This window comes from Ricinus communis, chromosome 1 (assembly GCF_019578655.1).
Source record: "Ricinus communis isolate WT05 ecotype wild-type chromosome 1, ASM1957865v1, whole genome shotgun sequence".
Lineage (NCBI taxonomy): Eukaryota > Viridiplantae > Streptophyta > Magnoliopsida > Malpighiales > Euphorbiaceae > Ricinus > Ricinus communis.
The window spans coordinates 10,358,730-10,382,211 of record NC_063256.1 but is presented as its reverse complement, the minus strand read 5'-3'; the positions used below and the strand labels follow the sequence as shown (position 1 = coordinate 10,382,211).

The following is a 23,482-nucleotide window of genomic DNA, read 5'->3' as shown; positions in this document are numbered from 1 at the left end:
CACGAATTTCAGAACGAAAATGGAAGAAACAGAGATACAAAATCCATTAATCCAAACTAACAACAGTCAATAATTCACGACCTCTCCTATATTTTTATGAGCTCTCTTCCTTTGCACTCTTTTTAAGTGTTTTTCCCTTCTTCTTTGTCAAAACACGCTCCCTTTGCTTCGTCCTTCAGCAACACCGATTTCAGTCCAGTCGCTGCGTTCAGTGTAGCCACGTTAGATGAGAATGAGATGACCCATTATTTACTTCGAAATTACCATTTTGCCATCCCATCATGAAACGGCCGCGTTTATGACCCCTTAACTGAACGGAATTGGAATGAAACGGTGCGCTACAGCATATTGTTCTACAATACAAACGTTAGGCTGCTCCTTTCTCTCTCCCCTGCCTTTTTCCTGACTTGTTGCTGCTCTAGAGACTTCGGGTCCGGTGATTCCAGAGGTAATCTTTTGTTCCTCATGTAATTTTTGGTAATTTAAGTTAAAAAGTTGCGAAGTCTTGAGAAGAAACTTGACTATGATGCCACGCAAATTGCTACAGTGAGATTGATAATATATTTTTGTGTGGTGAGCTAGCTAGGGGCGAAACACTCTGAGAGTTTTTAACATTTGGATTTTTAAGAAGAAAGGGTTAGGATTTTTGTTGGCTTAATTGTTTAAATAATTTTAAATTTATAAATCTTTTATTGCTTATAGTCTGTATTATTAAGTTTATCTAATTTAATCACAGATCAAGAGATAAATTTCAATTTTATTATTCCAGTGAGTTTTCACACAGAACTCAATTAGGTCACATTTTCCGGCGATACTTAAAATGGAGTGAGCAACTGCCAACTCACCCCACGGAACTTGGCCCATCAAAAGTGTTTCAAAATCGTTAGTCTAAATTCTAAACTACAAAACCAGAATCCCTAAAATCATAAACACGGATTGATTTGAAATTTCTGTTACTGACTAAATTCAGACATTGTTCTTCATCTCTTCTTCCTTGATCCGAAACATAAAACTGAAAGATCATTAGCGGTCTTCATCTTCATATTTGTTCACAAAGGTTAGAATTCATTGGTAGTGCGTTTAAGGTTAGGTTCAAGTAATTCTCGTTCTGTACATGTTTTGTTATTCTTTATGGTTCTTTGTTTTCTATAGTATTATATATACCTGTTCTTTGAATTTTTTTTTTTTGTTTTTCTACCAGCTTTCCTTTTTGGTATTTTTTAGTTTCTTGTAAATAAGAAGTCATCTTTCATATCTTTTACTTTCTGATTCATTTTGACCTTAACCCATTTCTAATTGGAAGGCACTGACATTTCCTCATTGTTTGAGCTGGTTGATTTATTACTCGTGTTGCTTATGCTATTTTTTGTGCTCTTTAGGCTCTAGCACTATCAATGTCGATCATCTTGTTCAATGAAAACTGATTATATCGTTCAATTGCTCAAATGTTCATATAAACGGGTATTTAGATGGTAAGGTACCTGCTATACGTTAAGTATTCATAAAATTTATTTAAGATTTATATATTAAACGAGTTTGGGTGGGTTCGGTTAGTATGCAAGTATTTCTATTTGGATTTGGGACGGGTTCGGACAATATAAGTAGTCTTTTAAAGGGATTTGGGACGAGTTTGGGTATGTGTAGTTTAATTGAGTTCGTGTTTGGATATCCTGAAATGGGTGGGTACCCTACCCGTTAGTTGGACATTAGTTTCATGGATCATAATTCATGCTGCATTCATTTTCCGTTCTGAATTCACAGATTTGAGCTGTGTCGTGGTGTTTGGGGATGGGGACTGAAGAGCCAAAAGATCCATTCAAGGGGGTTGATTGGAAAGCTATAGGCGGTGAATTGCAGAAGGACCCTAGTGCTGGTGCTAAATCGGTTATAAGGAAACGGCTTCCTAAAAGATTAGGCAAATTCCAGACTACTATTTCCTTCCCGTAGGTCTCTGCCCTCCGCGAATTGCATTCTATGGGGCATGTATTGCTGGTGGAATCGGTGCTGGTATGCTGCTTGAGATCTGGATAAACAAGAAAGTTAAAGGTATAGTAACTTATTCTTCTTGCCTGCAAAACAAAGAGAAGAAGGAAGTAGGCAAGGAAAAGATGGTAATAGTCATCCCTAAGTGTAATGTAACTATTTGAATGGATGAGACACAAATGACTATATTAAAATTGATTATGAGTTGTTATTTATGGTTCTTGGCATGTTAACTTAGCTATGACATCTTGAACACCTGAAAGAAATTGGCAACTTTGAGCAAGTATTGTCAGAGATATTTGTTTGCAATGTCAATACAGCTTGTGCCATGTTACCGATGTGTATTTTCTGGTATTTCAGAGGATGGAGGCGTCATATGGGAGTTTGACAAGTAGAGCCTGGTTGGCATTATAAGAGTTCCATTCTGAGCCGTCCTTCTTCCTTTGCTGGTGTTTGTTCGCTTTGCAAGCTAATTGATGGAACCAAGTCTTCTGAGAAACTTATCATATATGAATGCCATGGGTTTGATTGTATCATCTGGTTCAGTTTTACCAAGCTCATCCTTCTGTTTTGATTTTAGCATTATCAAGCAATTGATTTACTCGAGTAATTAATTTGTTGGTTAACATTGGAGATGAATTAGTCTCATTGTACTTCATACTGAGGAACTCAGGAAGTCATGTACAATTTCTTATTCTTTATGCACATATAAGCAATCCTTTTTAACCTGAAACTTCAAAGTTCTGACTAGCCTTAAAAATTGGCTTACTGTGTGTTTCCTTATATGTAGACTAATTATGGAGTTTGGCTATAAATACTCTTCCAAAAAGAAAATACAGGGTTGTATCAGAGCTTTGTTTCTATAAGTATATTTCTTTTGGTTGCTCTAAGCCATTGATACAAAGTTTGCATTGGTAGATCAAAGAAGTTTAATAGCATAATCTGTAGATTTCAGCAAAATGAGTAACCTTTTTATAGACAGTTGGTGCGGAAGCCTACATCTATGGTAGCTCGCTTTTATAAGAGTCCCGTATTTGGTAAAAGTCAAGTCGCGTATTTAGAGAGAGTAGAGTTCGAAATCGAGATCTACAATCACTGGACTTGCAATTGGTGGCTTAAAGAATCCTTCTCAGCTGAGAGTGTTTTTCCGGTCCATTTCATTCAGTAAAACCGTAGAAAATTCAAAGCTGAGTTCGTTTTGCTTAACAAATTCGCCATTGTGCTAAAAACCTGCATGAATTCATCGTTCCCGTCTCGATAACTAAACATTTCTGTCCCCAAACATAGCTCCAGAGGAAAAGCTCAATATTTTAATAGTCCTCTTGTCAGTTTAGTATAAATATTTTATTTTTATTCCAGCGACATTTTTTAAAATGATATAAAAAATAATAATTAATAAAAAAAATTAATTAACTAATAAAAAATAAGATACATGTATAAATATTTTATATTTTAATATTATATAATTTTTATATATTTTATTATTTAAAATTAATAAATATAGGATGATAGCTTATTTATTATAAAGTAATTTTCCGCTAACTGTTTAAATTCTCTCTAACCGCCAAAACAAGAACACACAATAGCGGGCTTACCGCTCACTGAAAGACCTCTATTGCACGCCTATATGTACCATACGCTCTCTCACCGAAAAACCGTTTTACTTTCTCTCTCCGCGTGAGCACCAAAAACACCGTGAAGGTATTCTTCTCTAAATTGCATGTTTATAAACGCATTCCTCTCTCTAATTAGTGCTCTTCATATTTGCTTTCTCTAGCATGTCGGTGAAAGATCCCTTGGCAAGACGATACGAACAAGCTAGAGTCTTGGCCGAGAATCTTACCGTCGAACTACCTTTGAAGAAGAAGACGCAACTCTCGCCGTCCAAAATCGTCCGGAAAGAAGACTCTAAGGAGGTTCCCGGCAAGTGAAGATACTTGTCGCGAGATGTTTTAGACATTTCGACTTCTCAAGTAGACCTCCAAGTTCCGGAGAAGCATTTTGAGAAGTTCCAAGATGCAATCGAATGAGATGACGTCAGGTATATATGACGTTTCATTTTCATTTCTTTCTTTCTTGGCATTTAATTCATGGGTCCGGGTCTTTTAATCTCATGCAAATCTAGTGATTTATTAGCTTCCGAATCTTTATTCCTTTCTCTACTTAATTGTTCGTAGACTACATTCCGATGCTAAATTCTAGAAAGTGGAAGCAATTCTCGTGTGCCACGCCAATTGTTATTTTTGAATTTATTCTTTTCCCCCATTGTGTACACACGACTTATTAATTCTATCTTTTTCTTTTCCTTTTATCCGTGCATTGTGTTGTTGGATTCGCACGTAATAGGCCTCAGCGAGTCTCGCAAGTTTCTTGATAAGTGTTTCCGATCGCAAAAATAGTTTCTAAATTTTACAAAGAAGACTACTAGTTTTGTCTCCTCATTTCGTGAATTGGTGGAAATGGTTTGGATTGGTTTTAATACTAGCTTTATCTCCTTTTATGTTTCCAAGAGGGGATTAGGGAAATTGTGGCTTGTTTAGGTAACTCGGAGGTGTGATGTGTGTCATTTCTTCATCAATGCGTCTTTGGTCATTATGAGAGCCATCATTCCACGGGGAAATGCCTAAACTGTGTGATAGTTTAGGTGTCAATAAATATCAAATAATCAGCTCGTCTTATCTAATTATGCTTCTTAATTTTCCCCGATTTAGACGGATTGAGATTGTTAATGCATTCGCGAACCATTTTTGATTGATAATACTTATTAGGTGGTTAATCAAGCGCCTTCATATTTCATATTCATGCATATTTGAATGTGTATATGTGTATATGGACAGTGACTTTCCACTGCTTGAAATTGACTTTAGTCAATACTTCAGCTCTTTTGACACCCCTAAAATACAAGGATGGCTATGCATTCTTTTTCCTGGTCAAGGTCCAACCTCCATTTTCTTTTCTGTTCTATCAGTGGTTTGTTTCATTTAATCGTCCTTTGACTTCTATATATATGCACACTTACTTGCTAATTGTTGAATTTCTGAAGGCCATCATATTTTCTAAAGTTGCATGGCGCAAGTACTAATTTTTATTTCTATTATTATAAATGAAGGCTTTGCTAAAAATTGGTATTCGAGGTGTTACTGTTTCTGATGTTCGAGGTTTTGGTGCTCAAGGTGGTTCAACTGAGAGGCAGGGTGGTAAGCTCTTCACTTGGATAACCATCAAACTCTTGGGAATTCGATGACTTGATTATAATATGCGAAATTATGATAACTAAATTTACAATCTGTATCAGGAATTGCATTTTTTTGTTTAACCATTTGTTTCGCATTCTCTTTTCTTTAAAAGAAATCGGATTAAATTGATTAACCTTAGCATGATTCCTTGGTTATTATTGCTTATGATGCCGCAGCTCGAATTTTCCGAAGACAAGTTTGTTGCTAAAGTTAAGATGGAGATCGTGGTTAGCAAAGACAAGGTATGCATGGTGATTTGTCTAAGTGGTAACCCTGTGGTAACACAAGTACTAACATTTGAAATAATGTTTTTTATTATGAAGAAATTGATTATCATACCGACGCATGTAAAATATATGTTTATTATTTTTTAAAGATGCAACATTTCCGTTGCCAAATTCTTACTTATTAAATGCTTTACATTATCTTAGGTTGAGGATGTTATAGAAAAAATCATTGAGGAGGCAAGGACTGGAGAGATTGGAGATGGCAATATTTTCCGTAAGATTAAACTTTTTCTTTCTTTCATTAGTTTTAGTAGTGGATTACATAAACATTTTTCGGAGACTTTCACTTTAACTATTTAATAGTGCCTTTTGTTTTGGGATTTAGTAGCGGCAGTTTTTGCTATTTTACGGGGTCGGGTTTAGTGATTTACTTTAGTGCTTTGGAGGCTTGCGACGGGATAGTTTATTTGAATTATAACTTTTACATAAGAACAAAACTTTTTTTTTGCTTGGGTTTCCTCTTAGGCCTCTCTTCCATTATGATTGAATGTGCTTGCAGTTGCACATGCTCACTAGCGAGAGATCTTGATGTCATCAATAATTATGATAAGAATGGTGCACTAACCTCGATAGCTTGTGAGGAATATTGTCCGTGTTTCAATGTGTTATTTATTGTTGATAGGTAGATGGGAAAGCCATTGCGTGTTTCTTGCACTCTTATACATAGTCTCTTCTCTCATACCCTGTTGTGGCGGGCAATATAATAATTAATTACCTAGTTACTCATTTGAGCCATAGGTCAATTTTACTATACCCTCTTGTCAAAACATGTAGTATCAATCTTATAAGCCTGTCGGGCTTTATATTATATGGACTTGGGCTGTTACACAATCACCATGAATTGTATAATTATCTCATAAAGTCCGAGACACTAAGTTAGAAATGCGAGTGAAGATATATATTGTATACCATCAATCAAGAGAAAAAAAGCTAAATGATCATGATACATTATGCGATGCGGCGGTGTGTGCATATCAATCTACCAAGTGTAAACAGCTTGGTGGTTTGAGTTATTAGAAAGTGTAAGGTATATCATCAAGCTTCCAATGGCGTTTTATTAGTTTCTGCATGTAATTAGAGTCCGTGACCGGTAAATACATTTGCTTTTTATCAACCAAATTTGGTTTTTTATTACATACCGGAATTCGAAGGCATCCCGATCTAAGCAAATCTTTCATGCAATTTTCGGTGAGGCGGGCGATAAGGTACGAGAGGATGACAGGAGGGCGATCTGACATGAGTACTTGACCGCTTTGACCAAAGAATATAGCATTCAAGACTAATCATCCTTTCGAGAAAAAGCCCGCCCTTATCGGCCATTATCCAAGATAGCTTGATAATTTGATTTTTGTTTTCTTAACTAAAGAAACAAAGAACTTTTCATTATCCCTGTTGATGATAATTCAAAACGGAAGGATCGCTGGATTTGTTCAAGTGCTTGCAAGATAAATAACAAGAAGAGGAGTAATGTTAACAATTACGTTGCTCCCTTATTATAGCTATTCAATGAATCAGCGGTCTATTTGGTTAAATGAATTAAATCTGGCAGAATGTTTGTTAAGGATTACATTTGATTTGGCTTACATGTTGTGATGTGTAGTCCGAAAGTATACCAACACAACATCATCTCAAACCCTGTGTCACGGGCTTGGTGTTTTCTACCAACGAACCGTGCGACACTAGCTACTTTCTCGTGGAAACAAGTAAGCTAGTCAGCCTTACTCTTCAAATGCTAGGCAAAATGCTAGCTAGGATGGCAAAAAGAACAAAAGAGAGCTTAGAGAGAGAGAACTTCTAGAGAGAGAAACTACTTGCTCTTCTATTAAGCTTGAATTGCTTAATTACAACTTGATTGCAACTTGATTTGCTTCATGCTTACAAATGAATTCTCTAAGCTATATATAGGCCTCCACCTCCTCAATGGACGGTGAGGATACATTCAATCTAATGGCTAAGATTAAGTATCTAGAATGTTCTATACATTTCCATACTTATCTACACATTCTACAAGCTTCTATATTATTCTAGACTGTTTCAGATGCTTCCAGATCCTTCTAGATGATTCTAGAATGTTCTAGAATCTTCCCTTGCTTTGTAGCGAACTCTGGAGGCTTCTTGGGCCACTGAACCTTTGTGCGAGAAGGGGAAATATGCGGGCTGTGACATTCTCCCCACTCATTCTGGCGACGGCTGCCTCCGTCAGATGCCTTGATTATGCCCTTGAAGTTCCTTGGCAAATCTTTGGCCTTGATGGGAAGGAACTTTACCATCACTAAGCCTCCTCCTCAAACTCTGAGTGACTCTTCTTTCCATCCGCCCACTTCTTCATTCTCTTGGCGGCCTTGGTTAGAGGAGCACATGCCTTGTCGGCTTTCTCATGCCATCCCTTGTACTTCGGTAATGGCTTTAACAATTCGGCGGGCTTGTTTGGTTCCACCTTGCCTTGATCCAACGAAGGAAAGTTAGCATTAGTGGTGGAAGCTAACTTTGCCTTGCTACTTAGCGCATCGGCCACTAAGTTTGCCTTTCTCGGCTTGTACTCCTTCACAGAATCGGACTCCGCAAGGGATGCTTGCCATCTTACTTGCTTCGGAGTTGGCTTCTTTTGCTTGAGTACCGGTGGTTCACACGGAGCCTTGGATGGATTAGTGTGGCTAACATGCAACAACTCTTTTGGTTGCCTCCGTAACTCTTCGAACTCAAGGGGTTCCATGCTATAAGGGACTGCTGTAAGAGGCCTCGTACCTTCTACCAGCTCCATTTTCTGATCCACCTCTCTCTTCGGTGGGAGCTTCTTCGGTAATTCAGCAGGCATTACGTTCCCAAACTCATCTAGGACCCCTGTATGTGGCGAGATTGCCACTTCTTCCTTTAGTGCCGCAAGGAATGACGGTTGAGCCTTCTCTACCCGCCGAGAATGCATGGCCGAGATCTTCATGGCTTTTACCTTGGCTTCTCGTTTCAACAGTACCATGCAAGTATTCCCTTGCTCCAAGATACACATGGTGTTGGCAAAAGGAAGTGGGAATGCATTCACTTTATCCAGAAACTCTATGCCAAGCACCATCTCATAATCATCCATCGTTATAATGGAAAAATCCAAGAGGCCAAACCACTCACCGAGGGCTTACTTTGACGTCTCGCGAAACCCACATGTTGCGCCGAGTTCACAACCTTGAGCCACCCTTGCTCCTTTGCATACTTGATGCCAAGTCTTTCCGCCTCTTTTACCTCGAGGGAAGTTGTTGTTAGCCCCGATTCATCAATGCTTCTACCGTACGGCTTCCAACCTTTGCTTCCACGAATAACCGGCCCTTCTTTTCGGACTTGGGCATCTCAAATTTGGTTTGATGGCACCGAGAAGTAGCAGGGACCCCATCTTGGACTCCTCTTGCACTGGTGTTCTTCCCTTTCTTGACCAACGCAGAGCTTGTTCTTCGTAGGGCACTCTCTCGCCTTATGTGGTCCATCATGGAAGAAACACTTGATACGAGGGCTTTTCTCCACCTTTGTCATCCTTGTTGCCATGGTTGCCTCCCTCTCCGGGTTTGTCAAACTGCAGGAGCCTTCCCTTTTGTGGTGGCGATCTCCCCATTCTTTCCGTTCGTCGTTCCTTTCTTGGTCGGGGCTTGTGCTTGTCTTGCCTCCCGATCTCTATCAAGGATTCGGCCATGGCAATGGCGGTGTTGAGATCTTGGACACCACGGCCTCCAACTCCAACCTTGCCCAAATCCGCAACCCATCCTTAAATGCAAACAAGGCTTCTTCATCGGTATAGCTGGGAATCTCAAGGAGTGTGTCGGTGAATTCTTTAACATACTCCTTAATACTTCCTGTATGTGAGAGTCGCCGCAACTTGGCCCTTGCATCGCGAATAGCATTCTCGGGGTAGAACTGCTTCTTCAAATCTTCCTTGAATTCTCCCCACGAGCTAATGGTGCATGTCCCTTTTTCCATGTCGCCACTCTTCCTTCTCCACCATAACATTGCGGTATCTTCTAGGAAGAGTGCGGCAACGTCAACTTTCTTGGCTTCTTCTACTAAGCCAAGTGCCTTGAAGTATTGCTCCAAGCTCCATAGGAAGTTATCAATTTCCTTCGCGTTCCTCGAGCCTTTATAAGCTTTAGGCTTCGGAACATCTAACTTCGATGGAGTAGAGACTATCATTGGCACGCTTCCACTTCCCTGGATAGCTGCCTTCTTACATAGGATAAGCTCTTCCTCTGTTGCCACCAACCTAGCAACCATTCCATCAAGCATCTCCCTCAATGTCATAACCTCGGCAAGGAGAGTTTTCTCCACGGTCTTGGCTTGATCTTGACACTTGGACATCCCTCGTTCAAGGCGGCTTGCATCCCCTCTTGAAGCTCTTCTCTTCCATTCTCGAGCTCCCCGATGCGTTGCTCTAAATCCCAGAACGTATCTTGTCCCTCGACCACAGTTAGCTCTACCTTGGCTAGCCTGGCATCCATGTCAGACACAACATCCCTCAACCTTCCTCTCTCATTCCTTGGTGGCTTGGACGCTTCCGGCTGGTCCTTCACAACCTCACTCTGGAGTTGCCTTACCTCCTCCGGAACTCTAGTAGCCTCACTTGCTCCTGATGTCTTTGCCATTTCAACGATAGTTTAACCTTGCTCTGATACCAACTGTCACGGGCTTGGTGTTTTCTACCAACGAACCGTGCGACACTAGCTACTTTCTCGCGGAAACAAGTAAGCTAGTCACCTTCAAATGCTAGGCAAAATGCTAGCTAGGATGGCAAAAAGAACAAAAGAGAGCTTAAGAAAGCTTAGAGAGAGAGAGCTTTTAGAGAGAGAAACTACTTGCTCTTCTATTAAGCTTGAATTGCTTAATTACAACTTAATTGCAACTTGATTTGCTTCATGCTTACAAATGAATTCTCTAAGCTATATATAGGCCTCCACCTCCTCAATGGACGGTGAGGATACATTCAATCTAATGCTAAGATTAAGTATCTAGAATGTTCTATATATTTTCATACTTATCTACACATTCTACAAGCTTCTAGATTATTCTAGATGCTTCCGGATCCTTCCAGGATGATTCTAGAATGTTCTAGAATCCTCCCTTGCTTTGTAGCAAACTCCTGGAGGCTTCTTGAGCCACTGAACCTTCTCGAGAAGGGGAAATATACGGTGACACTAGGCATCGATGGTCCTTTTGGTGTCAACGGATCACGAGTCTTACCGGTGTTTTTCAAAGTAGCATTCCTCGGGGACCACTACGGTGGGGCGATATGTGTTATTATCGTTGTTGTCGCCTTCTAAATTCATAAATCCTCCCACTTTCTTTGTAGAACTGAATTTTGTCGACTTCCATTTTCGGATGTTATTGTCCACCCCAATTTCATTTGTGTTTCGGCCCTTGTTTTTTTGTTTCATAATCGGGTTGATTGGAGGGTCAACGAGTTATCGACTATCCAACATGATACTTACTTTCATATAATCACTATAAAAATAAGAACTCATATAATGCCGGAAGAGAGTTGTCTTGAACTCGAGATATTACTTTTAGAGTTTACTTTTTTTAATATATTTTTCCTATAAAATAATAATAATAATAAATCATATGTAAAAGAAGGATTAGAAAAACTAAACACTAGAAAGAGTCACCAGTATATATTTTTTTTGAATGTTAAACTTGTGTAAATAAAGAAATTTTCAATGTTAACTTTTTAGTTTATCAGATTTCAGTTGCTCATATTTTTATATAAATTAAGGAGATTTAGTTTGAAATTTTATTTATATTAAAATATTTATTTAGTAATAAATTTAAATATCAAAGAATCTGAGTAGCAGGGTGGGTGATCACAAACTTTGAAATGAGTAGGTGAATTTTAAATCTTGATTAGTGATTTCTTCACAAAATATTAACCACGTCTCGAGATCAAGGATCCCTATCTATGAATTAGAAATAGATTTCTCCTTTCTAAACACATTTCAGTCTCCAACTAAATTTAAATGAGATCTTAGTTCTTGATCTAATGGTTGCTGTTATAAAACAAATTTATAAAAATGCTTCTTGCTTTCTTTTAATCCTAGCTTGTTTTAGTTTATTTTGATTGTTTCTCTTTAAATTTAATTTTTTATTATTTATTATAATTAAAAATGCAATTAAGTTTACTCGTACATGGTGGTCGAGAAAAAATAGATAGTTTGACTATAATTGTTAAGTACGTGACTAATTGGTCATAAAATTTAAAATAAATAAATTGGTCATTCAGTCTAAATATAGGGAGCAAATTACCCTTTGTGCCGTCATAACGGCGTCAGTTAGAATAAGCGAGTTTATTTAGAAAAAAGAAAAAAGGAAAGAAAAAGAAGCTTAAAAAATACGCTTAACCGGAAAAATAAACTAAAAAAGAAGGCGATCTGAGGGAGAAAAAAAAAGGTCCTATAAATATACAATCTCTTAAAACGAGTAAATATACAATCTCTCTCACATTTTCAAAATTTCCTCATCTCTGTGGGGAGGAAGGTGCGTGGATCCCTTCATTTGCTCTCTCTGGCTGTTCTCTCAGGTAAACTCACTTATCCTCTTCTTCAATCCCTAACTTCTTTCTTTTTTTTGTTTCATTTCAAATTCGATTACTGTTTCGATCTGTTCTCTTTCTCGATAGGTGATATAGAGATTGCTTAATTCAGTTGTTAATTCTTTTGTTTGTTGATCTTAAGATCTTGAAGTTCATTTAAGGTTTTGATCTATTACCGTTTGAATCTGTGTCCTTTGCTTGCCTGATTTAAAATTATTTTGATCGTATATATCAGATTTCGAGATCTGTAGGTGGTATATGTTTGATTTGATGCTTGATCTACCAGTTAATGGATTCGAGTTCTATTTTGATGTTCCAAACAGATTAGGTTCTTATTTATAACAAAGCCATGTGAATCCATCTGTTTATGTATATGATTTTGAATCTTAGCCGTAATTTATTTTATGGGGAGTCTGATTCATGCTGTCATTATGATCTTATTTATTTTTAATTTTACAGCTTTTCTTCAATGAATTCAACCAGATGTACCCAATAATACAATACAAAATAACTAGTTGCTCATTTACGTCCAGTTTTGCACGGATTCAATCCATATTTTGGTTTGTACTCTTCTCTTTTACTCTCTTTACCTTTCTATCTTTAATTTTCTGCCTAATTTTTTTTAATCTCACATAAATATTCAATCTGTTTGCTCGGAAATTGGGTGCAGTTTCTAAATTATACGCTTTAATTACTTTAGCTTATCGTGTTGGTTGTTAGAGGGCTTTCCTTATGTTCTCATCAATTAGGGTGTGCTTTTCTCTCCACATAAGGATTATTATATTCTTTATGGATTCTTAAGTAATTACAAATTTATGGTCTGATTTACAATATCTGTTCTTCTTTGGTATTAGTATATTTTTGCTTGTGCTTGATCTCGTATGTTTGTTTTGATTTTAGTTGGTGATAATTTTTTTTCTTTCTCAGTTTGTACATGAACTTAAATAGTCATTTTACTTTTAGATGTGTAATTTTGTGATGAAGGTACTCTTTTGTTATCCTCTGCAACTTGGAGTGATGCTTTGGTCATAAATTAACTAGCATGTTTTCTACCAGAATTTTTTTTTCTTTTGAGTTTATGCAAGAAGAATATTTAAGAGTAAACAAAATATGCCTCTATTTTTCAACGCTTAGGCATTTGCTCATGGATTTTCGTGTACTGTTGTTTTTGCTGAGTAAAATTGTGATATTTAAAAAAATTAAAAAAAAATATTTTTGTCCTCTTTTCTTCGTCCTGTAAATAAGTTTTGTATTTATAAAACAATTTTCAGGTTAACATTCATGATTGTGCATATCTCAATATTTTCAAGAAGATTTAGATTAAATGGTCCTCTGTTATATGATTGATTGATTATTTGCACAAAAAGTCCTTATTATCTTTGGTTTTGGTTATCATATTGACATATGGGAAGTCTTGCTTATGACTTACGTACAGTGGCCTTGTTGGTAGTTTTTGAGTCATATATCAACTAGTTCTACTCCAGCGGATTTTCTGCGGAGTTCTTTTCACATTTTATCTTTTCTTAAATAAATGAACCCACCTGCTATTTGTAATGTTGATTTATGCTTGATATAATTGAATACTTGTCATGGTTATGTTATTCACCAGTGGTTTTTGTTCTAGTATGGTATGTGATTTCTGTTTGTATTATGAAGTTCAGAGGGAGCATTCACATTTATTACTTTGAAATACAATTTCCCGGTGGTATGGTATGTTTTTGAACCCTATCTTAAACAAGAAGATCACTCCTATAAGCTAAGGGCCTTCCAAAATCCAATGTGCTGAGAGGATTTATTGGTTTAGGGTTTAGGGTTTAGGTTCCAGACCTGAACCCGAACACCTTTCAAACGATACTGACGCACGCGACGCATAATCCAAGGCTTTATTCGGGTTATCACCGGAAGCAATGGTATCTCGGGCGAGCTTTAACAAAAAGGGAAACCAGATCCGGTTTTTCGTCGACGGGGAGCTTATTTGGGGTCTTTTTGGAGGAGGAGGGCGATGGGGTTCGCTTTAGAAGCGGAGATGGTGTTTTGATGTCGTTTTTATAGATTTGATCGTCGTTTTGAGGAAGGGAACTGTGCAATGGCGTTGTCTTGGATGGGGTTTTAACTGAGACTAGAGCTGGCATTTTGCAAACTGAATAATAGTATGAGACACCACAACTCAATTCAGTTTCAAAAGGCTCATTTAAATACCACGTCCGGCTCCACTGGACAATTAGCGAAGAGGTGGGCTGTCAATACTGAATAAATGCAGTAGATTAATTAGATGGGTTTCTCCGACGCTTGACAGTGAAGAAGGGACCAACTATAATTGAAATATAAAGAAAAAGACAACACAAAATCAAATGGGGTTGTTGGTTTCGTGAAGTATACACAAGAAATAAAAATGGAAGCGTGGAGATAAAATTGCAGAAACTAGTAGTCTATAGAGGAAGAAAAGAGGTTACGGAGAGGGAACTGATCAATGTTGATGATGATTATGGTGGTAGTGGCGAATGATGGTTTCGTGGAAGAGACTTCTAATGATCATGGAGTTGGGGTACTTTAATTTAATCACGAATTTCAGAACGAAAAATGGAAGAAACAGAGATACAAAATCCATTAATCCAAACTAACAACAGTCAATAATTCACGACCTCTCCTATATTTTTATGAGCTCTCTTCCTTTGCACTCTTTTTAAGTGTTTTTCCCTTCTTCTTTGTCAAAAACACGCTCCCTTTGCTTCGTCCTTCAGCAACACCGATTTCAGTCCAGTCGCTGCGTTCAGTGTAGCCACGTTAGATGAGAATGAGATGACCCATTATTTACTTCGAAATTACCATTTTGCCATCCCATCATGAAACGGCCGCGTTTATGACCCCTTAACTGAACGAATTGGAATGAAACGGTGCGCTACAGCATATTGTTCTACAATACAAACGTTAGGCTGCTCCTTTCTCTCTCCCCTGCCTTTTTTCCTGACTTGTTGCTGCTCTAGAGACTTCGGGTCCGGTGATTCCAGAGGTAATCTTTTGTTCCTCATGTAATTTTTGGTAATTTAAGTTAAAAAGTTGCGAAGTCTTGAGAAGAAACTTGACTATGATGCCACTTAAATTGCTACAGTGAGATTGATAATATATTTTTGTGTGGTGAGCTAGCTAGGGCGAAACACTCTGAGAGTTTTTAACATTTGGATTTTTAAGAAGAAAGGGTTAGGATTTTTTGTTGGCTTAATTGTTTAAATAATTTTAAATTTATAAATCTTTTATTGCTTATAGTCTGTATTATTAAGTTTATCTAATTTAATCACAGATCAAGAGATAAATTTCAATTTTATTATTCCAGTGAGTTTTCACACAGAACTCAATTAGGTCACATTTTCCGGCGATACTTAAAATGGAGTGAGCAACTGCCAACTCACCCCACGGAACTTGGCCCATCAAAAGTGTTTCAAAATCGTTAGTCTAAATTCTAAACTACAAAACCAGAATCCCTAAAATCATAAACACGGATTGATTTGAAATTTCTGTTACTGACTAAATTCAGACATTGTTCTTCATCTCTTCTTCCTTGATCCGAAACATAAAACTGAAAGATCATTAGCGGTCTTCATCTTCATATTTGTTCACAAAGGTTAGAATTCATTGGTAGTGCGTTTAAGGTTAGGTTCAAGTAATTCTCGTTCTGTACATGTTTTGTTATTCTTTATGGTTCTTTGTTTTTCTATAGTATTATATATACCTGTTCTTTGAATTTTTTTTTTTTTGTTTTTCTACCAGCTTTCCTTTTTGGTATTTTTTAGTTTCTTGTAAATAAGAAGTCATCTTTCATATCTTTTACTTTCTGATTCATTTTGACCTTAACCCATTTCTAATTGGAAGGCACTGACATTTCCTCATTGTTTGAGCTGGTTGATTTATTACTCGTGTTGCTTATGCTATTTTTTGTGCTCTTTAGGCTCTAGCACTATCAATGTCGATCATCTTGTTCAATGAAAACTGATTATATCGTTCAATTGCTCAAATGTTCATATAAACGGGTATTTAGATGGTAAGGTACCTGCTATACGTTAAGTATTCATAAAATTTATTTAAGATTTATATATTAAACGAGTTTGGGTGGGTTCGGTTAGTATGCAAGTATTTCTATTTGGATTTGGGACGGGTTCGGACAATATAAGTAGTCTTTTAAAGGGATTTGGGACGAGTTTGGGTATGTGTAGTTTAATTGAGTTCGTGTTTGGATATCCTGAAATGGGTGGGTACCCTACCCGTTAGTTGGACATTAGTTTCATGGATCATAATTCATGCTGCATTCATTTTTCCGTTCTGAATTCACAGATTTGAGCTGTGTCGTGGTGTTTGGGGATGGGGACTGAAGAGCCAAAAGATCCATTCAAGGGGGTTGATTGGAAAGCTATAGGCGGTGAATTGCAGAAGGACCCTAGTGCTGGTGCTAAATCGGTTATAAGGAAACGGCTTCCTAAAAAGATTAGGCAAATTCCAGACTACTATTTCCTTCCCCGTAGGTCTCTGCCCTCCGCAATTGCATTCTATGGGGCATGTATTGCTGGTGGAATCGGTGCTGGTATGCTGCTTGAGATCTGGATAAACAAGAAAGTTAAAGGTATAGTAACTTATTCTTCTTGCCTGCAAAACAAAGAGAAGAAGGAAGTAGGCAAGGAAAAGATGGTAATAGTCATCCCTAAGTGTAATGTAACTATTTGAATGGATGAGACACAAATGACTATATTAAAATTGATTATGAGTTGTTATTTATGGTTCTTGGCATGTTAACTTAGCTATGACATCTTGAACACCTGAAAGAAATTGGCAACTTTGAGCAAGTATTGTCAGAGATATTTGTTTGCAATGTCAATACAGCTTGTGCCATGTTACCGATGTGTATTTTCTGGTATTTCAGAGGATGGAGGCGTCATATGGGAGTTTGACAAGTAGAGCCTGGTTGGCATTATAAGAGTTCCATTCTGAGCCGTCCTTCTTCCTTTGCTGGTGTTTGTTCGCTTTGCAAGCTAATTGATGGAACCAAGTCTTCTGAGAAACTTATCATATATGAATGCCATGGGTTTGATTGTATCATCTGGTTCAGTTTTACCAAGCTCATCCTTCTGTTTTGATTTTAGCATTATCAAGCAATTGATTTACTCGAGTAATTAATTTGTTGGTTAACATTGGAGATGAATTAGTCTCATTGTACTTCATACTGAGGAACTCAGGAAGTCATGTACAATTTCTTATTCTTTATGCACATATAAGCAATCCTTTTAACCTGAAACTTCAAAGTTCTGACTAGCCTTAAAAATTGGCTTACTGTGTGTTTCCTTATATGTGGACTAATTATGGAGTTTGGCTATAAATACTCTTCCAAAAAGAAAATACAGGGTTGTATCAGAGCTTTGTTTCTATAAGTATATTTCTTTTGGTTGCTCTAAGCCATTGATACAAAGTTTGCATTGGTAGATCAAAGAAGTTTAATAGCATAATCTGTAGATTTCAGCAAAATGAGTAACCTTTTTATAGACAGTTGGTGCGGAAGCCTACATCTATGGTAGCTCGCTTTTATAAGAGTCCCGTATTTGGTAAAAGTCAAGTCGCGTATTTAGAGAGAGTAGAGTTCGAAATCGAGATCTACAATCACTGGACTTGCAATTGGTGGCTTAAAGAATCCTTCTCAGCTGAGAGTGTTTTTCCGGTCCATTTCATTCAGTAAAACCGTAGAAAATTCAAAGCTGAGTTCGTTTTGCTTAACAAATTCGCCATTGTGCTAAAAACCTGCATGAATTCATCGTTCCCGTCTCGATAACTAAACATTTCTGTCCCCAAACATAGCTCCAGAGGAAAAGCTCAATATTTTAATAGTCCTCTTGTCAGTTTAGTATAAATATTTTATTTTTATTCCAGCGATATTTTTTAAAATGATATAAAAAATAATAATTAATAAAAAAAATTAATTAACTAATAAAAAATAAGATACATGTATAAATATTTTATATTTTAATATTATATAATTTTTATATATTTTATTATTTAAAATTAATAAATATAGGATGATAGCTTATTTATTATAAAGTAATTTTCCTGCTAACTGTTTAAATTCTCTCTCTAACCGCCAAAACAAGAACACACAATAGCAGGCTTACCGTTCACCTGAAAGACCTCTATTGCACGCCTATATGTACCATACGCTCTCTCACTGAAAAACCGTTTTACTTTCTCTCTCCGCAGCGAGCACCAAAAACACCGTGAAGGTATTCTTCTCTAAATTGCATGTTTATAAACGCATTCCTCTCTCTAATTAGTGCTCTTCATATTTGCTTTCTCTAGCATGTCGCCGAAGCTGAAAGATCCCTTCGCGCAAGACGATACGAACAAGCTAGAGTCTTCCGCCGAGAATCTTACCGTCGAACTACCTTTGAAGAAGAAGACGCAACTCTCGCCGTCCAAAATCGTCCAGAAAGAAGACTCTAAGGAGGTTCCCGCAAGTGAAGATACTGTCGCAGCAGATGTTTTAGACATTTCGACTTCTCAAGTAGACCTCCAAGTTCCGGAGAAGCATTTTGAGAAGTTCCAAGATGCGAAATCGAATGAGATGACGTCAGGTATATATAGTGCTTGAAGGTACTAGGATCGTTGAGAAACGCTATCTTCTGCTGATAAAGGATCGTCAAAAAAAGTAACTGTGGAGTCCTCTGTGGAGAATAGCCCAGAATCTTCATCACAATCTATGAAGGAGTCCTCTCCTGAGGCGAATGGAGGAGGTCGGCAGGCGCTAAAAGTGCAGCAGCTGCAGCAGAGCAGTGACGAGATTAATATCGCGTCTGATTAAGTGCAAGCCATAAAGGCTATTCCAAGCGTCAGCGTGAATCGGGACTCTCTAGATAACGTATCACCTGGCGTCAAATCGATCTCTGAGAGTGGAGCGGTTGTGGAGGAAGCCTGGGAGAGGCTCAACAAGTCTTACGTGTTATTCAAGGGCAAGCCTGTTGGGACTCTCGCCGCTATGGATCCTGGCGCTGAGGCTTTGAACTATAATCAGGTGATTTTTTTTTCTTTACATTTGGACGGCGTCAGAGATATTAAATGCTTAATTTGTTCAAATTTTTCATATCTCTAAACAACTGTACGTATTTTTGTTATTTAATAAGATTAGAGCTTGATACATTATAGAATCAGTACAATAAATATAGACAATATTGACTTGTATTTGGTCAAATAATATGGAGGAAATTTGCAAATTACTAGATTTATGTTCTGTTCGCGTCATTCTTGTGCTACTGAATCAATTTGATTTTGTCCGTCTTGAGTTCTATATACCTAGTTGGATGGAATATAATTCAATGAAACAGAATTCCAGTTGTGAATATTTGCATATTTGGACACTCTTCATTCATAGCCGCAGCAAAGTTGTATTCAAATCAGGTGCTTGGAATTGCTGATACCATGCCAAGTCTAATGCGGTTGCTTTATACTTTGGGTTATTTTCTTGTTTGTTAGGAACTAAATAAAACCTTATTTGCACTTTAAACAAGTTATCATTCTATCTTGTCCAAGTTCCTTCTTCCTTTGTTTTCATGACTTTCATTGTTCTCCGATTTACTGATCTGCAGGTTTTTGTGAGACTTTGTTCCTAGCGGCTTAGCATACCTAATGAAAAATCCTTCTGAACCTGAGATTGTGAAGAAATTTCTCCTAAAGACTCTCCATCTCCAAGGTCGAGAAAAGAGGATTGACAACTTCACTCTTGAAGAAGGTGTCAATGCCTGCAAGTTATAAGGTTCTGTATTACACATCTGATGGTAAGACCAGCAGATATGTCGAGAAGCAAGCAAGAAACTATCAGACCTGGAACATTGCTGGCTATTTGGTTGCTAAAACGATGATAGAGAATCCTTCCAATCTTCTGAGCATCTCTCTTGTAGAAGATAAGAAGATAGCCAAGCCAACACTTACCCGCTCAGCCTCATTCTAAGAAGTACCTCAGGAAATTTTATGGAGAAAGGAATGTTAATACAATTGCAATAGCAAGAAAATATTGCTGATACATAGACGGTAATTAGTATCTTACCCATTCTAGCAGTGGCTATACCCTGCATTTTATAAACTGAGGGTGAAAATTCACTTTCTTTTGGTGATTCATTGGTACAGTCCTTGAGGTATGATCTCAAACTCGTAATATTGTTTTCTAATATGCTTGTTGCTGGTAAAAAGTAAAGAAAGAACTGACTGTTATACAGTTAAAAATATATATTAGGATAAAATTGCGCATCCGGGGAATCGAACCCCGGTCAGTACCGTGGGAGGGTACTATGATACCACTACACCAGATGCGCTAGATGGTAACAGGTCAACAAGGAAAAAAAATTAATTCTAATTAGGCTGTGTAATGACAAAGAAGTCTCTCGTCTGTTAAGAGATGGAAGGAATGAATTGTACACTAGCAAGACTGTAGGCAATACAGTTCAGAGGTAAAGTTCTGGTCACTACGTAATGGATAAATAGATAGGTCAAATTTCATTACCGCATAACACACCGTCAATCCACATTAACGGACAAATAACAACGGTCTGTTACGTAAAGAAACAAAACCCAAACTCAAAACGCGTGAAATATTCCGTTGAATGGGTCTTCTATCTGTTCCTTTTCCCCTTTTCCTTTAGCTATTGGTTTACACGATCCCTTTCTTTTCCTTTCCGTTTCATGATCTCTGGAACCCCATCACCAACAGATTCTAATCAAACCAAAACCTAAAGGAAACCAGAGAGAAATGGAAAACAAGAACAATAATAACTGCAGCTTGATTTCATGCGATAAGCTGGATCGGGTAGCCAGCTGGGTGGGGAGCAACGTAGCCTCCGCTTTTTTCGCTTCGTTGGAACGCTGCTCCTGCATCAACCTCAACACTGCCGACCCTGAAGATGACGACGAAGAGGCTAAGGACCGACCTCTCATGCTCTCCAAGCCCACCGTCCGCGACAACTCCGACTCCTATCACGCCACCACTGCCACCGCGGCCGTCACCGCTGCCCACTAGTTCGCCGTATAATAATGATAATTATGATTATCGTCATATTAGGGTTCGTTCCTTTTGTGCTTAGTTTTAACAAAACATCGTTTCCTGTACACAGATTTGGTGATATCGAAAGAATGTGTCATGGGTTGTATTTTTTTGTTTTTAATTAATCAACCAATCAAACAACGCATGTACGCTTTTACAGAAATTTGTGGGTTCTTAATGTAAACATTTCTCCTAGATTTTTCTCTGTTATTATTTGATTAATGGCTGTGTAGTTTTTTTTCTATTGCTTAGAATTTTGAGTCAGGGTTCTATAATTGACTGGTTTGCTTTAGTTATTATCAGAGTGATTTAGCCACAGATTGTTGGATTTTTCAGACTAACCTGTGTTGCTCCTTTTCTATCCACACTACTGCTGGATTAAGATATTTGAATTTTTAGTCACAAGTGATAATGATCATGAAAGGGAAGTAAGATTGCTATTAGATAGTTGACTGTATAAGAATCCTTTCCCTTAATTGTGAAATTTTCCTGTCAAATTGGGACAGAGCCTTTAGCTGACTTTGAGTGGCATTTGGATGGTGATAAAGAGTTGTGGATTTCATCTAATGCAACTATTTTCATTTCCTGAATCCCACATATCACCATTTAGCCCTGTCATCGTATATTGGTGAAGTGAATCCGCAATTGCATAATTAACTGAGTTGTTACTAAGCAACAAGGTGCCTTTATATTTCTGGTGTTCCCTTTCCCTTTCCCAATCTGAAAGTAACTCCTCGTTCTTTCCAGCTTAATGGAGTGTAAACTGAAGTTAGCCTTGTTTCCAATTTTCATAAGAAAAGTATTAGCGTTTGCTGGAGCTTGTATCTATCAATAAGAGGCTTCTTGTGCCATTAGGAAGATTGTCTTCTCGGTCATTGCAAGATGTTGTTTGTTAAACTATTTGCATCCTGAAGTAATTCTTTCTTCTGTTTTCTAACTTGATAGCTGAGTCGTTTTATGTAGTTCTGCAGCTTATTGCCTCATCTGTACGGACAGACAAGAGGAAATGGGGACATTGACATTAAGAGATCGTTTTCTGTTTGTGTAGCTCAAGGGTCCTGTGCTATGACTTTTGGTACTAATTGCCTCTGCTTGTGGATTCATAGACTTGACATGATTAATATGGTAGGTAGACTAGGATTCAGAGTCTTGTTCTTTCTGTATATAAATGCTATTCGAGTATTCATGATAACCATAGAGCACGGAATGCAGGCCCCAACCCATTTATGAGGGGACCGGAACTTCTAGTCTCATATAATTATTTTCCACGCGCAATGAACTCTAGACACCCAGTTTAAGGAGTGCTAGGAACACACATAATCGCATTCTCTGGGCAATATCCAGATCTTCTAAATTCTGAAAGACATGTCCACAATTAGATGTGGTTGAGACACGAAAACCAACCAAAAAAGGAAAGACGAAGAATAAATTAAGAACAGGTAGATAGGAAAGTTCATTTAAACAATATGATTGGACATAGTTAGAATTACTTGGCATAGATTGTTTTTAGGTGAGAAGTCATATCAAAAAAGCAACTAAAAAGAGCAGTAATCACTCGTCTCCACGGCGCTCTCTCCAGCAAATCAGCATCAGCACACAGCGTTTGATAATATAAAGCCTTGCTCGCTTCTCCTTCAGAATCCTATTTCGGACCTGAACTTTTGCTCGTCTTCGGGGTCTAAAGATCAGGCATCCCATGACGATGAGTTATTATTATTATTAAACCTTTTGAGGTTTCTTAGAGTTGCATTTATTTATAGAGGAGCTGATACTGTGCCTGTGCTTGCTATTAAACTATTCATTTTCATTTATTGATAGCATAGGTACGGTGGTATCTTTCTGACAAACATATAAGTTACTAAAGTTTGTTGCAAAATTTGTCTTGGGGCTAAGCATGTTGCAATTCACGGTTACGTTAATCTTAGTTTCGAAACCAGTGGCTTCCTCGGAAGCTCCGCAGAGGACCTTGAAGCTGGATTTCTTTTCTGCTATTCCATGGAGGCATTATAATGATCTGTCTCCTCAACTAACAACACAGGTGTTTGTGTACACCTGTTCTAATTAATGTTTCTTTGTCTGTTAGTACCATACCACATGGAACATGAGCAATCAGTATAGCATTATTCTTGACAGGGGACATTTTTTTCACAGGGGGAACTCCTGATTTGTTGATTTCCACTGCTGCTGCTGCTTATTATCTCCCCTTTTATTTCTTTAGTTTTCCTTTTTTCATCTTCAGTTTATTTTATTTTTTTGTTTGTTGCGGTCTTTTATCCTCAAAGAGATGATCTCATGAATCAAGATTTCTCAATGTCCAAGTAACTTAATAATAAAAATAAATAAATACATGAAAAATGTT

General features: G+C 37.6%; 2 protein-coding genes, 1 long non-coding RNA gene, 1 other non-coding gene and 1 pseudogene across 5 annotated transcripts; 4 read left to right on the top strand and 1 right to left on the bottom strand.

The window, feature by feature from the left end:
* Positions 1-1,166: 1,166 nt before the first annotated feature.
* On the top strand, positions 1,167-2,716 carry LOC125370105 (annotated as a pseudogene).
* A 9,177-nt stretch (positions 2,717-11,893) lies between these two features.
* On the top strand, positions 11,894-17,334 carry LOC125370985. 2 transcript variants are annotated; one of them, XM_048378533.1, is made up of 5 exons: positions 11,894-12,050; positions 12,522-12,622; positions 16,006-16,098; positions 16,389-16,674; positions 16,972-17,334. In XM_048378533.1, the coding sequence occupies exons 4-5, from the start codon at positions 16,416-16,418 to the stop codon at positions 17,004-17,006; spliced, it is 294 nt and encodes a 97-aa protein (XP_048234490.1). In that variant the 5' UTR covers positions 11,894-12,050; positions 12,522-12,622; positions 16,006-16,098; positions 16,389-16,415; the 3' UTR covers positions 17,007-17,334. The 2 variants fall into 2 exon arrangements, with proteins under 2 accessions (XP_048234490.1, XP_048234488.1); XM_048378531.1 differs by lacking the exon at positions 16,006-16,098.
* Positions 17,335-18,169: 835 nt separating this feature from the next.
* LOC125369435 lies at positions 18,170-20,202 on the top strand. The gene is made up of 3 exons (XR_007215028.1): positions 18,170-18,316; positions 18,393-19,104; positions 19,676-20,202. It is a non-coding gene; the product is annotated as an uncharacterized LOC125369435 (long non-coding RNA).
* Positions 20,203-20,327: 125 nt separating this feature from the next.
* Positions 20,328-20,398, bottom strand: TRNAG-CCC. The gene has a single exon. It is a non-coding gene; the product is annotated as a tRNA-Gly (tRNA).
* A 239-nt stretch (positions 20,399-20,637) lies between these two features.
* On the top strand, positions 20,638-21,318 carry LOC8263491. The gene has a single exon (XM_002523269.4). The coding sequence runs from the start codon at positions 20,833-20,835 to the stop codon at positions 21,097-21,099; it is 267 nt and encodes an 88-aa protein (XP_002523315.1). The 5' UTR covers positions 20,638-20,832; the 3' UTR covers positions 21,100-21,318.
* Positions 21,319-23,482: the final 2,164 nt, after the last annotated feature.

Bases quoted from the DNA above. Each gene is read 5' to 3' on its own strand.
- LOC8263491 (XM_002523269.4), top strand. From the start codon at position 20,833: ATGGAAAACAAGAACAATAATAACTGCAGCTTGATTTCATGCGATAAG.
- LOC125370985 (XM_048378531.1), top strand. From the start codon at position 16,416: ATGGGGACTGAAGAGCCAAAAGATCCATTCAAGGGGGTTGATTGGAAA. The intron at 16,675-16,971 runs GTATAGTAACTT...CTGGTATTTCAG, and splicing joins GATAAACAAGAAAGTTAAAG to AGGATGGAGGCGTCATATGG.